This window comes from Lipophrys pholis, assembly GCF_963383615.2.
Source record: "Lipophrys pholis genome assembly, chromosome: 3".
Taxonomy (NCBI): domain Eukaryota; kingdom Metazoa; phylum Chordata; class Actinopteri; order Blenniiformes; family Blenniidae; genus Lipophrys; species Lipophrys pholis.
The window spans coordinates 36,539,032-36,554,031 of record NC_137627.1 but is presented as its reverse complement, the minus strand read 5'-3'; the positions used below and the strand labels follow the sequence as shown (position 1 = coordinate 36,554,031).

Genomic DNA, 15,000 nt, shown 5'->3' with positions numbered 1-15,000 from the left:
TACCTGGATTAACATACCAGGATATCTCTGTTACCTAGGTTAACATACCAGGATATCTCTGTTACCTGGATTAACATACCAGGATATCTCTGTTACCTGGATTAACTAACCCAGACATTCTGGATCCTGATCAGCATTAACATGAAGCAGGTTATCAACTCACTGGTTCAACCAGAGTTTCCCTCCAGGATCAGAGCATTCACATGAAAGGGGCGGAGCTTGCAGCATGTGACCAATCACAGAGGGAGAAACCCTGCAGAGCAGCTGACTTTACCATAGAGGAGCAGTTAATCTCTGAGATTATGAAGAATTCCAACACATCCAGCAGCTCAAAGCAACACTGCTGCTGCAGCCAGAACCAGAACCTTCCTGACTTGTTAATGCTGACTTGGTGAGATTAGAGCAGATTAATTCATGGGACAATAGAACCGGAGTCACTTTCACTTTATTCCAGCAGAACGGTTCCAGGCAGAGCTTCCTCACTGCTCTTCTTTTACTTTACATTTTACCTCCACTGGTTCTGAGGCCAAAGTTACCTGGATAAGAGAAAACCAGAGTTAATCCTGAAGTTACCTAGATAACAGGAACCCAGAGTTAATCCTGAAGTTACCTGGATAGCAGAAAACCAGAGTTAATCCTGAAGTTACCTGGATAAGAGAAAACCAGAGTTAATCCTGAAGTTACCTAGATAAGAAGAAACCCGAGTCGTAGTACAGGCTTCAACTGTCCACCTTCTGCAACACACACACACACACACACACACACACACACACACACACACACACACACACACACACACACACACACACACACACACACACACACACACACACACACACACACACGCAGTCTCTCTCACTGAACTCCTCCTCTTCCTCCCTCCAAGTTGATCAAACCTTCGAGTGGTATATAAAGAGTACATTTACTCAGTAACAGTACTCTCTGGCAGGTAGTAGAGGTGAAAGTAACTGAAGACTAAAACCTTCTGCTTCACTTCATAATTTACTGAAATGTATCTGAAAAGTTCCTGAGTCATGCTTGTAGCTCCAGAAGAAAACGTTCCACTTTTTAACAGCAGTATTCTGCCCCCGTCTGCTCAGACCTGGTATTACACCCACCGCACGCCCAACTCTCTCCTGTCTCTTTCTGAGCTGCTGTGTGTGTGTGTGTGTGTGTGTGTGTGTGTGTGTGTGTGTGTGTGTGTGTGTGTGTGTGTGTGTGTGTGTGTGTGTGTGTGTGTGTGTGCGCGAGAGAGACGTCACAAGGGGGCGTGGTCTAGTCTCTACTTTGAGCTTGTCTGCTTCCTCCCCCAGTGTGTGTGTGACAGTGTGTGTGAGTGTGTGTGAGGCTGTGGTGTTGGACTCACCCGGTCACCTGCTCACCCGGTCACCTGTTCACCCGGTCACCTGTTCACCCGGTCACCTGCTCACCTGTTCACCCGTTCACCTGTTCACCCGGTCACCTGTGGCGTCATGACGCGTTACTGCAGCCTTCTGAGGAGGCTGCTGTCCGGGGACAAGAAGGGAGAACCAGAGGAGCAGGAGGAGGGAGGAGAACTCCGGGAGAATGGCCAGCAGGGTGAGTGAGGAGGAGGAGGAAGAAGAGCAAGAGGAGGAAGAGCAGGAGGAGGAGGAGGAGGAGGAAGAGCAGGAGGAGGAGAAACAGCAGGAGGTGCAGGGAGCCCACGCAGGTCAAACCAAGCAGGAAGTAACAGTACATTGTAAAGTGGTAGAATGATGGTAGTATAGTCTGTCTGTCTGTCTGTCTGTCTGTCTGTCTGTCTGTCTGTCTGTCTGTCTGTCTGTCTGTCTGTCTGTCTGTCTGTCTGTCTCTCTGTCTGTCTGTCTGTCTGTCTGTCTGTCTGTCTGTCTGTCTGTCTGTCGGTTATGTAGTTGTTGATGCTGTGGCCTGTACTAGGAACCAGAGGCCTGTACTAGGAACCAGAGGCCTGTACTAGGAACCAGAGGCCTGTACTAGGAACCAGAGGCCTGTACTAGGAACCTGATCAACCTATCCAGATTAACTCTGGTTTTCTCTTATCTAGATAACTTCAGGATTAACTCTGGTTTTCTGTCCTATGACGCTGGTTCCCTTCTCACCAGGATAAATCACCTGGTAACTGAAAGTCTAACCTGCTCCAGAGCAGGTTATGTTCTAGATAAGAGGTCAGAGCTCCGCCTCCTGACCAATCAGATCTCTTGGGAAATGCCCCGCCCATTCTTAAATGATGGTGATTGGTGGGCAGGTTCAGCTCTGAGCTGCAGCAGAGAGGAGAGGAGAAATTAATCTAGAACAATCTTTAGACTTAATAAAATAAATCCTGGTCTCTGAGGCTCTGAAGGAGGTTCTGGTTCTGGTTCTGGTTCTGGTTCTTGTTCCAGGTCAGCTTATCTCCACGAGGGTTGATCTGGAATAATGAGAACCATGAATTTATAGAACCAGAACTACTGGTGTCGTCATGGTGATGAATTAATATTCCAACAGGAAACACAAGAGAACCTCAGCCTCAGAACCAGTGATGGAGAACCTAAAGTAAAAGAAGAGCAGTGAGGAAGTTCTGCCTGGAACCTTTCTGCTGGAATAAAGTGGAACTGAGTGATCACAGTGCTGTTCCTTTATATCACTGATCCATTAATCTGCTCTAATCTCACCAAGTCAGGAAGGTTCTGGTTCTGGCTGCAGCAGCAGTGTTGCTTTGAGCTGCTGGATGGGTTGGAATTCTTCATAATCTCAGAGATTAACTGCTCCTTCAGTAATCTGGAAACTGCTCTGGAGGGTTTCTCTGTGTGTGATTGGTCAGATGCTGCAAGCTCCGCCCCTTTCATGTGAACGCTCACACCTGGTCTGGGTTGAACCAGAGAGTTGAGAACCTGCTTGGTGGTAATGGTGATCAGGATCAGTCAACCAGGAACCAGAGAACCTGGATGTGTTGATCAGGGTCCTAGTACAGGCCTCTGGATAGGCTGATCAGGTTCCTAGTACAAGCCTCAGGTTCCTAGTACAGGCCTCAGGTTCCTAGTACAGGCCTCAGGTTCCTAGTACAGGCCTCTGGTTCCTAGTACAGGCCTCTGGTTCCTAGTACAGGCCTCAGGTTCCTAGTACAGGCCTCTGGTTCCTAGTACAGGCCTCAGGTTCCTAGTACAGGCCTCTGGGGGATTCCAGTGAATCTTAAACCTTCAGACTGACGGTTCGTCTCTTCTTCCTGAAACAGTCGCTGCCATGCAAAGTATTGTGATGCAAAGACAGGACATGCAAATACACGTGTGTGTGTGTGTGTGTGTGTGTGTGTGTGTGTGTGTGTGTGTGTGTGTGTGTGTGTGTGTGTGTGTGTGTGTGTGTGTGTGTGTGTGTGTGTGTGTGTGTGTGTGTGTGTGTGTTTGTGTTTGTGTTTGTGTTTGTGAGAGAGAGAGAGAAGTGAGATGATGAGGTGAAGGTGTGAGGCACTCAGAGACGATCACAGATGTTAACACTGATATTTATAATCTGTCAGAATCTCTCACACACACACACACACACACACACACACACACACACACACACACACACACACACACACACACACACACACACACACACACACACACACACACACACACACACACACACACACACACACACCATGAACGTAACTTCTTGTGTCTTAGAAATTCTTCAGTTTGTCTCCTGATTGCTGCTGTCATAATGATTCAGACCACCAGGGGGCGACATACATGTCATCTGACTCTCGTGTGTGTGTGTGTGTGTGTGTGTGTGTGTGTGTGTGTGTGTGTGTGTGTGTGTGTGTGTTTTCTCAGGGAGCTCCGGTGTCATAAAAACCCACTTTGAGCTCAGTTACCGTGGAAACAGACTCACAACACCGAGCTAAAGTTAGTTAGTTCGACCTTCACGGTGAAGTCTGAGCTTATTTACACTCCTGAGTATTTCTGTCTGAACAGCTGTGACCCTGTAGGGACCCACGTACCAGGGACCAACAAACCAGGGACTGACATACCGGTACGACAGTACCGGGACCCACGTACCAGGGACCCACGTACCAGGGACCAACATACAGGTACTGTTGTACCAGGGACCCACGTACCAGGGACCAACATACAGGTACTGTTGTACCAGGGACCAACATACAGGTACTGTTGTACCAGGGACCAACAAACCAGGGACCAACATACAGGTACTGTTGTACCACGGACCAACAAACCAGGGACCAACATACAGGTACTGTTGAACCAGGTACCCAGGTACCAGGGACCCATGTTCCAGGGACCAACGTACCAGGGACCGACATACTGGTACTGTCATACCAGGACCCACGTACCAGGGACCGACGTACAGGTACTGTTGAACCAGGGACCCACGTACCAGGGACCGACGTACAGGTACTGTTGTACCAGGGACCCATGTTCCAGGAACCCACGTACCAGGGACCGACATGCTGGTACTGTTGTACCAGGGACCCACATACCAGGGACCCACATACCAGGGACCGACATACCGGTACTGTTGTAACAGGGACCCATGTTCCAGGAACCCATGTACCAGGGACCGACATACCGGTACTGTCGTACCAGGACCCAGGTCCCGTGTCGTCTGTGTGGTTGGTGCTCAGACATATACAGTGGGGCAAAAAAGTATTTAGTCAGCCACCGATTGTGCAAGTTCTCCCACTTAAGATGATGACAGAGGTCTGTAATTTTCATCATAGGTACACTTCAACTGTGAGAGACAGAATGTGAAAAAAAATCCAGGAATTCACATTGTAGGAATTTTAAGGAATTTATTCGTAAATTATGGTGGAAAATAAGTATTTGGTCACTAACAAAAATTCAACTCAATACTTTGTAATATAACCTTTGTTGGCAATAACAGAGGTCAAACGATTCCTATAGGTCTTTACCAGGTTTGCACACAGTAGCTGGTATTTTGGCCCCTCCAGGCAGAGCTCCTCTAGAGCAGTCATGTTTTGGGGCTGTCGCCGAGCAACACGGACTTTCAACTCCCTCCACAGATCTGCTTTGGGGTTGAGGTCTGGAGACTGGCTAGGCCACTCCAGGACTTCCAGAAGCTTCTTCCGGAGCCCCTCCTTGGTTGCCCGGCGGTGTGTTTGGGATCATTGTCATGCTGGAAGACCCAGCCACGTTTCATCTTCAAAGCTTCACTGATGGAAGGAGGTTTTGGCTCAACATCTCACGATACATGGCCCCATTCATTCTTTCCTTAACACGGATCAGTCGTCCTGTCCCCTGAGCAGAAAAACAGCCCCAAAGCATGATGTTTCCACCCCCATGCTTCACAGTAGGTATGGTGTTCTTGGGATGCAACTCAGTATTCTTCTTCCTCCAAACACGACGAGTTGTGTTTATACCAAAAAGTTCTATTTTGGTTTCATCTGACCACATGACATTCTCCCAATCCTCTGCTGTATCATCCATGTGCTCTCTGGCAAACTTCAGACGGGCCTGGACATGCACTGGCTGAAGCAGGGGGACACGTCTGGCACTGCAGGATTTGATTCCCTGTCGGCGTAGTGTGTTACTGATGGTAACCTTTGTTACTTTGGTCCCAGCTCTCTGCAGGTCATTCACCAGGTCCCCCCGTGTGGTTCTGGGATTTTTGCTCACCGTTCTCATGATCATTTTGACCCCACGGGATGAGGTCTTGCGTGGAGCCCCAGATCGAGGGAGATTACCAGTGGTCTTGTATGTCTTCCATTTTCTGATAATTGCTCCCACAGTTGATTTTTTCACACCAAGCTGCTCGCCTATTGTAGATTCACTCTTCCCAGTCTGGTGCAGGTCTACAATCCTTCTCCTGGTGTCCTTCGACAGCTCTTTGGTCTTGGCCATAGTGGAGTTTGGAGTCTGACTGTTTGAGTTGTGGACAGGTGTCTTTTATACAGATAACCAGTTCAAACAGGTTCCATTAATACAGGTAACGAGTGGAGGACAGAAGAGCTTCTTAAAGAAGAAGTTACAGGTCTGTGAGAGCCAGAGATCTTTCTTGTTTGAAGTGACCAAATACTTATTTTCCACCATAATTTACAAATAAATGCTTTAAAATTCCTACAATGTGAATTCCTGGATTTTTTTTTCACATTCTGTCTCTCACAGTTGAAGTGTACCTATGATGAAAATTACAGACCTCTGTCATCATTTTAAGTGGGAGAACTTGCAGAATCGGTGGCTGACTAAATACTTTTTTGCCCCACTGTATATGGTGGATCAGTCAGGACTTCCCAGGCCGCCTGACGCCTGATGGAGCAGCTCAACACTCATTTCCACAACCTTTCAAGTGAAATCTCATCTTTTCTTCGTGAAAGAAAAGTTTTCCTCTCAGGAGCCGTTTCCAAAAAGTTCAGTTTTCCAAAAAGTTCAGTTTTCAGCGACTCAGATTCCCGTTGTCATGGAAACAGACCCCAAAACGGCCGTCTGTCTTTTTTGTTGGTCTGTTGTTTGTTTCAGAAACTCTCTCTCTCTGCACATATCCTGTTCTTATATAAAGTGCAGTACATGCATCAGTGTGTGTGTGTGTGTGTGTGTGTGTGTGTGTGTGTGTGTGTGTGTGTGTGTGTGTGTGTGTGTGTGTGTGTGTGTGTGTGTGTGTGTGTGTGTGTGTGTGTGTGTGTGTGTGTGTGTGTGTGTGTGTGTGTGTGTGAGCGATAGAAGCGTTTTGTTTTTCAGCATCATGAATTTTAAAGCAGCTCAACATCCTGGAATAGACATTCAACATCAAAGATTTAAAAGACACACACACACACACACACACACACACACACACACACACACACACACACACACACACACACACACACACACACACACACACACGCACTTCATAACCGCACTTCTCTTCTTGTCCAGCAGGTGTCAGTGTGTCTCCATGAAAAAGTTTCATTTAAAACTTTAAAAACATTTAGTTTATCCTTCCCTCCCTCCCTCCCTCCCTCCCTCCTCTCCATTCCCGGGTGGTGGTGGTGTCAGTCTGAGCACCGTCACCCAGATCACATTGACCCATTAAGAACCTTCCTGCAGGTGGAGAGCCCACAGGAAGGTGGAGAGCCCTCAGGAAGGTGGAGAGCCCTCAGGAAGGTGGAGAGCCCACAGGAAGGTGGAGAGCCCTCAGGAAGGTGTAGAGCCCACAGGAAGGTGGAGAGCCCTCAGGAAGGTGGAGAGCCCACAGGAAGGTGGAGAGCCCTCAGGAAGGTGTAGAGCCCACAGGAAGGTGGAGAGCCCACAGGAAGGTGGAGAGCCCTCAGGAAGGTGTAGAGCCCACAGGAAGGTGGAGAGCCCACAGGAAGGTGGAGAGCCCACAGGAAGGTGTAGAGCCCTCAGGAAGGTGGAGAGCCCTCAGGAAGGTGGCGCTGCGTGGGACATGGACCCTCTACCTTGAGAGTCTCATGCTCTACCAGCTGAGTGAGCTGGGCGGCATTTAGTTTTCTATGAAATAGAAAATTGTACAACAATAAATTGATTTAATTTGTGAGCATAAACTTTGTCACACCAGCTTTTAATCTGTTTTTTAAGATTAAAAAATCCATTGTTCACAATCCCAATATCAGATCTGGTTTCCTGTGATGTGGCACAACTTCGATATACTCCGACTATAATCTGCCCTTTTGGATTTTATATCATTTTTTTCCCCCCAAAATGGAATAAGACAAAATAAGATCAATCAAAAAAGAACTAATTAATAATAAATGTCAAGAAACAAACAAACCAAAGGATTTATTAAGATTTTTCTTCTGCAGTTGAGACGATGCGTTCACTGTCCCTCAGTAACCTCTGGCTTCCTGCTGCCCTCTGATGAAGCACTTTATCTATTGATCAGGAAACATACCTGAACCCCCCCCCCCCCCCCCCCCCCCCCCCCCCCCCCCCACACACACACACACACACACACACACACACACACACAAGGTGGGATCAATTGATCTGCTGTCTCGGAGGAAATCCTGTCCTTCGCTCTCAGATGTTAAACCCATCAGACCTCATTATTCAACACTCCTGTGTGTGTGTGTGTGTGTGTGTGTGTGTGTGTGTGTGTGTGTGTGGTCGGGGGGGATGCGACACAGACAGGTGACTGATGAAGAGGATCTGCTCCTCTTCCTCGGTCCCAGTGAGCAGGTTCGAGGACGCAAATAAACGTTATTCATTTACTGCGCTGACCCAGTTCTTTCTGCTGGGATTACAGGCCTACATTCAGCACCGTGGTGCGTTCACTGACACCCGGCGTGTTGGTAGAGGAGTTCTGGTTCAGACGGTGTGGGTTGGAGGAGTTCTGGTTCAGACGGTGGTGGTTGGAGGAGTTCTGGTTCAGATGGTGGTGGTTGGAGGAGTTCTGGTTCAGATGGTGGTGGTTTGAGGAGTTCTGGTTCAGATGGTGTTGGTTGAGGAGTTCTGGTTCAGACGGTGGTGGTTGAGGAGTTCTGGTTCAGACGGTGTGGGTTGGAGGAGTTCTGGTTCAGATGGTGGTGGTTGAGGAGTTCTGGTTCAGACGGTGGTGGTTGGAGGAGTTCTGGTTCAGATGGTGTGGGTTGGAGGAGTTCTGGTTCAGACGGTGGTGGTAGAGGAGTTCTGGTTCAGACGGTGGTTGGTTGAGGAGTTCTGGTTCAGACGGTGGTGGTTTGAGGAGTTCTGGTTCAGATGGTGGTGGTTTGAGGAGTTCTGGTTCAGACGGTGGTGGTTGGAGGAGTTCTGGTTCAGATGGTGGTGGTTTGAGGAGTTCTGGTTCAGATGGTGTTGGTTGAGGAGTTCTGGTTCAGACGGTGGTGGTTGAGGAGTTCTGGTTCAGACGGTGTGGGTTGGAGGAGTTCTGGTTCAGATGGTGGTGGTTGAGGAGTTCTGGTTCAGACGGTGGTGGTTGGAGGAGTTCTGGTTCAGATGGTGGTGGTTGAGGAGTTCTGGTTCAGACGGTGGTGGTTGAGGAGTTCTGGTTCAGACGGTGTGGGTTTGAGGAGTTCTGGTTCAGATGCTGTTGGTTGGAGGAGTTCTGGTTCAGGCTTTGTGGGTTGGAGGAGTTCTGGTTCAGATGGTGGTGGTTGAGGAGTTCTGGTTCAGACGGTGGTGGTTGAGGAGTTCTGGTTCAGACGGTGTGGGTTGGAGGAGTTCTGGTTCAGATGGTGTTGGTTGAGGAGTTCTGGTTCAGACGGTGTGGGTTGGAGGAGTTCTGGTTCAGATGGTGGTGGTTGAGGAGTTCTGGTTCAGACGGTGGTGGTTGAGGAGTTCTGGTTCAGACGGTGTGGGTTTGAGGAGTTCTGGTTCAGATGCTGTTGGTTGGAGGAGTTCTGGTTCAGGCTTTGTGGGTTGGAGGAGTTCTGGTTCAGACGGTGGTTGGTTGGAGGAGTTCTGGTTCAGATGGTGGTTGGTTGAGGAGTTCTGGTTCAGATGGTGGTTGGTTGAGGAGTTCTGGTTCAGATGGTGGTTGGAGGAGTTCTGGTTCAGATGGTGGTTGGAGGAGTTCTGGTTCAGACGGTGGTGGTTGAGGAGTTCTGGTTCAGACGGTGTGGTTTGGAGGAGTTCTGGTTCAGATGGTGGTGGTTGAGGAGTTCTGGTTCAGATGGTGTTGGTTGAGGAGTTCTGGTTCAGATGGTGTTGGTTGAGGAGTTCTGGTTCAGACGGTGTGGGTTGGAGGAGTTCTGGTTCAGATGGTGGTGGTTGAGGAGTTCTGGTTCAGACGGTGGTGGTTGGAGGAGTTCTGGTTCAGATGGTGTTGGTTGAGGAGTTCTGGTTCAGATGGTGGTGGTTGAGGAGTTCTGGTTCAGATGGTGTTGGTTGAGGAGTTCTGGTTCAGACGGTGTGGGTTGGAGGAGTTCTGGTTCAGATGCTGTTGGTTGGAGGAGTTCTGGTTCAGGCTTTGTGGGTTGGAGGAGTTCTGGTTCAGACGGTGTTGGTTGAGGAGTTCTGGTTCAGACGGTGGTGGTTGAGGAGTTCTGGTTCAGATGGTGTGGGTTGGAGGAGTTCTGGTTCAGATGCTGTTGGTTGGAGGAGTTCTGGTTCAGGCTTTGTGGGTTGGAGGAGTTCTGGTTCAGACGGTGGTGGGTTGGAGGAGTTCTGGTTCAGACGGTGGTTGGTTGAGGAGTTCTGGTTCAGGCTTTGTGGGTTGGAGGAGTTCTGGTTCAGACGGTGGTGGTTGAGGAGTTCTGGTTCAGGCTTTGTGGGTTGGAGGAGTTCTGGTTCAGACGGTGACGTTCTGTTGTGACGTCACTGACGTTTCGGGTTTCATGCTAACATTTCGTGGCGTCTTGCTGAGCGGCGCCTCCTGCTGGTGGAGAAGCTCTCTGATTGGACGTGAAGCGGCTGGAGACGCGGCGCTGAGAGAACAACATGAAAAACATCAGGAGGAATATTTTTAGGATCTTCTTCCACACCTCCACCTCCCGTCTCTCCATCTCTCTCTCTCTTCCTCACTCAGCGTGTGAGGAGGAGGAGGAGGAGGAGGAAGAGGAAGAGGAGGAGGAGCGGCAGCGGCAGTGAAGCTGCAGCTCAGTCTCTCGGCGGGATCTTCTCTGCTCCGGCGCTCCGGCGTTCCGGAGGACGGTCCGACGCCTGGAGGCGGCTGGAGGCGTGAGGATGCGGTCGGAACTCCCAGCAGCCCCTGCAGCCACGTGCTCGCAGCCGCTGAGTGAGAACCCATCGATCCAGAACAAAACCCCTGAATAATTCAGGGTTTCTCCTGGAGAACGGCTCTCCTCCGTCTGCCGCCACGCTTTTCTCTCCTCAAGCTGTGCTGAAGACATGGACCGCCGTTTTGTTCCGCTGAGTCGCAGCTCGGCGCCGCGGCCGGCGGGTCCTCCTCCTGCAGGTCTCCAGGTTCTTCCTCTGGACTGGTCTCTGGATGTGAGCCTCCTGAGCCTGGAACCCGAGGAATCTTCGTCTCCCGTCAGGTGTTTGGGTCCGTCGTGTTCCTGAGCTGATCCTCACACTGCAGTTTGTTCTGGTCTCTCCAGCACTCGGACTCGGTTCTCCTTCCTGCCAGACCTCAGAAGGAGGAACCCCGCCGCCATGTCTCCTCCCTCCCCGAACTGACGCGTCTCTCTGCTCCGTGACCCCGCCCACTGGTCGGGGCCATGGCGGCGGCCATCGCCAGCTCGCTGATCCGACAGAAGCGTCAGGCCCGCGAGACCAACAGCGACAAGGTCGCCACCAACAAGCGGCGCTCCAGTCCTAGCAAGGACCCGCGCTCCCTGTGCGAGCGCCACATCTTCAGCGTCTTCAGCAAAGTCCGCTTCTGCAGCGGGAAGAAACGGCCCGTCCGCCGGAAACCAGGTGAGTCCCGGGGCCGCTGCTAGCGCCTCCTGCTGGAGAACCAGAGTGCAGCATGGAGGAGGTGGAGGTGGAGGAGGAAGAGGAGGAGGAGGAGGAGGAGGAGGAAGAGGAGCCCGTCGATACAAACAGCATTAATACCTCCAGAACCACTGAGGAAGAACTGGAACCTCCAGGACTACCTCTTCCCTTCTCTTCCAGCACACTTTAGTCTGCACCGATCCGGATACTCTCTCTACTCTGTTCTGCTCCTCACATCTGCAGAACATCTGTGAACATGTGGAGGTGGAGGGTTGAAGCCGACCTGCTCCTCAGCAGAGCCACAGTCTCTTCCTCCAGTTGTGCAGTAATGGGAATGAAACTTGCAGGATTTATAGAATATTGTAAATATTTCATGAAGTGAGGACAGCTTGTTTCATTAGAACACGGTGGTTCTAACGTGTCACAGCTCACGTGTTCCTCCAGGACCAACCGGGGATCGGGTCTCATTCGCTTCATTTGTCACATTTTAGCTTCAGCTCAGTGTTTGATGTACATTAATCAGCTCAGACTGATCTTGGTGAATGAATGAATCGATAACATACATGTTCAGCATTAGTTGGTGGCTAAATGTTCAGCATTAGTTGGTGGATACATGTTTAGCATTAGTTGGTGGATACATGTTGAGTTGGTGGCTGCATGTTCAGCATTAGTTGGTGGCTACATGTTTAGCATTAGTTGGTGGCTACATGTTTAGCATTAGTTGGTGGATACATGTTAAGTTGGTGGCTGCATGTTCAGCATTAGTTGGTGGCTACATGTTCAGCATTAGTTGGTGGCTACGTGTTTAACATTAGGTGGCGGCTACATGTTTAGCTGGTGGCTACATGTTTAGCATTAGTTGGTGGCTACATGATTAGCATTAGTTGGTGGATACATGTTAAGTTGGTGGCTACATGTTCAGCATTAGTTGGTGGCTACGTGTTTAACATTAGGTGGCGGCTACATGTTTAGCTGGTGGCTACATGTTTAGCATTAGTTGGTGACTACATGTTCTGCATTAGTTGATGGCTACATGTTTAGCATTAGTTGAGGGCTACATGTGTAGCATTAGGTGGTGGCTACATGTTTAGCTGGTGGCTACATGTTTAGCATTAGTTGAGGGCTACATGTTTAGCATTAGGTGGTGGCTACATGTTTAGCATCATTTGGTGGCTACATGTTTAGCCTTAGTTGATGGCTACATGTTTAGCATTAGTTGAGGGCTACATGTGTAGCATTAGGTGGTGGCTACATGTTTAGCATCATTTGGTGGCTACATGTTTAGCCTTAGTTGATGGCTACATGTTTAGCATTAGTTGAGGGCTACATGTGTAGCATTAGGTGGTGCCTACATGTTTAGCATTAGGTGGTGGCTACATGTTTAGCATTAGGTGGCGGCTACATGTTCAGCATTAGTTGGGGGCTACATGTTTAGCATTAGGTGGTGGCTACATGATTAGCATTAGTTGGTGGCTACATGTTTAGCATTAGTCGGTGGCTACATATTTAACATAACTTGGTGGCTACATGTTTAGCATTAATTGGTGGCTACATGTTTAGCATTAGTCAGTGGCTACATATTTAACATAACTTGGTGGCTACATGTTTAGCATTAATTGGTGGTTACATGTTTAGCATTAGTCAGTGGCTACATATTTAACATAACTTGGTGGCTACATGTTTAGCATTAATTGGTGGTTACATGTTTAGCATTAATTGGTGGTTACATGTTTAGCATTAGTTGAGGGCTACATGTTCAGCATTAGGTGGTGGCTACATGTTTAGCATTAGGTGGTGGCTACATGATTAGCATTAGTTGGTGGCTACATGTTTAGCATTAGTCAGTGGCTACATATTTAACATAACTTGGTGGCTACATGTTTAGCATTAATTGGTGGTTACATGTTTAGCATTAATTGGTGGTTACATGTTTAGCATTAGTTGAGGGCTACATGTTTAGCATTAATTGGTGGCTACATGTTTAGCATTAGTCAGTGGCTATATATTTAACATAATTGGGTGGCTACATGTTTAGCATTAATTGGTGGTTACATGTTTAGCATTAATTGGTGGTTACATGTTTAGCATTAGTTGAGGGCTACATGTTTAGCATTAGGCGGTGGCTACATGGTTAGTTGATAGCTGCATGTTTAGCATTAGGTGGTGGCTACATGTTTAGCATTAGTTGGTGGCTACATGTTTAGCATTCTTTGTCTTTATTTCATAGACTCTTGTTTCAGGACAGGTAGATGACCCTAACAGATCAATCTTTTAGATCTTTCCTGCATCTACATATTGTTAAAAAAGAGTTTATATTCTACGTGTTTAGACGGACGGATCTTTATTTGTCTTTATAATTGATCAATATGAATGTGTTAATGCAACATCTGTTTATGCTACAACAAAACTTCTGTTATGATTTGGTTGTCTGTTTCCACGACAACGAAGCTTGGAGCCTCTGAAAACACAACGTTTTGAGAAATGGCTCCTAAAGAGAAAACAAAATGTTGGCATGTAAACACGAAACTTTTCAGGAACAAAAACGATGCGTTTTTACTTTGGGTGTCAACTGGGCATTCATTCAGTGGGTGTAGGTCCAAGTTCTGCGGCTGTTGTGCTGTGCTGCTGTTGTGCTTGGTGGTTGTTGTGCTGTGCTGCCGTTGTGCGGTTGTGCTGTGCGGCTGTTTGCTGTGCGGGCGTTGTGCTGGTGCTGTTGTGCTGGTGCTGTTGTGCTGTTGTGCTGTGCGGCTGTTGTGCTGTTGTGCTGGTGCTGTTGTGCTGTTGTGCTGTTGTGCTGTGCGGCTGTTGTGCTGTGCGGCTGTTGTGCTGGTGCTGTTGTGCTGTACGGCTGTTGTGCTGTTGTGCTGTGCGGCTGTTGTGCTGGTGCTGTTGTGCTGTGCGGCTGTTGTGCTGGTGCTGTTGTGCTGTGCGGCTGTTGTGCTGTGCGGCTGTTGTGCTGTTGTGCTGTGCGGCTGTTGTGCTGTGCGGCTGTTGTGCTGGTGCTGTTGTGCTGTGCGGCTGTTGTGCTGGTGCTGTTGTGCTGTGCGGCTGTTGTGCTGTTGTGCTGTACGGCTGTTGTGCTGGTGCTGTTGTGCTGTGCGGCTGTTGTGCTGGTGCTGTTGTGCTGTGCGGCTGTTGTGCTGGTGCTGTTGTGCTGTGCGGCTGTTGTGCTGTGCGGCTGTTGTGCTGTACGGCTGTTGTGCTGTTGTGCTGTGCGGCTGTTGTGCTGGTGCTGTTGTGCTGTGCGGCTGTTGTGCTGTTGTGCTGGTGCTGTTGTGCTGTACGGCTGTTGTGCTGTTGTGCTGGTGCTGTTGTGCTGTACGGCTGTTGTGCTGTGCGGCTGTTGTGCTGGTGCTGTTGTGCTGTGCGGCTGTTGTGCTGGTGCTGTTGTGCTGTGCGGCTGTTGTGCTGTTGTGCTGTGCGGCTGTTGTGCTGGTGCTGTTGTGCTGTGCGGCTGTTGTGCTGTTGTGCTGTGCGGCTGTTGTGCTGGTGCAGGAGCCTCTCAGTGAATCCAGGTTGTGTAGATAAAAGAGCTCCTGGTCTAAAAGCAGCAGCCACTGAGGCGCTGCCAGCCGCTGGATTAAAGATTTCATCATTTTCATCAAAGATGTTGAATATTTGATGAAACACGGGGAGTCTCATTCCAGCCTTCCAGCGCCGCAGGACGACAGACGGCGTCTCCCCGAGGAACAACTTTCACTTTCTGCACAACAGAAGAACCTTT

At 49.2% G+C, this 15,000-nt stretch overlaps 1 protein-coding gene across 3 annotated transcripts in view; it reads left to right on the top strand.

The window, feature by feature from the left end:
* LOC308107892 (fibroblast growth factor 12-like) overlaps positions 1 to 15,000 on the top strand; it is a 28,930-nt gene that overhangs the window by 6,694 nt on the left and 7,236 nt on the right. Inside the window, exon 1 of one of the 3 annotated variants that reach the window (XM_080460474.1) lies at positions 1,312 to 1,578. The exons of 1 other annotated variant lie outside the window; for it this stretch is intronic. In XM_080460474.1, coding sequence (XP_080316600.1) covers positions 1,473 to 1,578 — 106 coding nt within the window. In that variant the 5' untranslated portion in view covers positions 1,312 to 1,472. Of the gene's footprint in view, positions 1 to 1,311; positions 1,579 to 10,398; positions 11,259 to 15,000 lie in introns of those variants that run through there. One more of the 3 variants, XM_080460473.1, reaches the window with a different exon arrangement.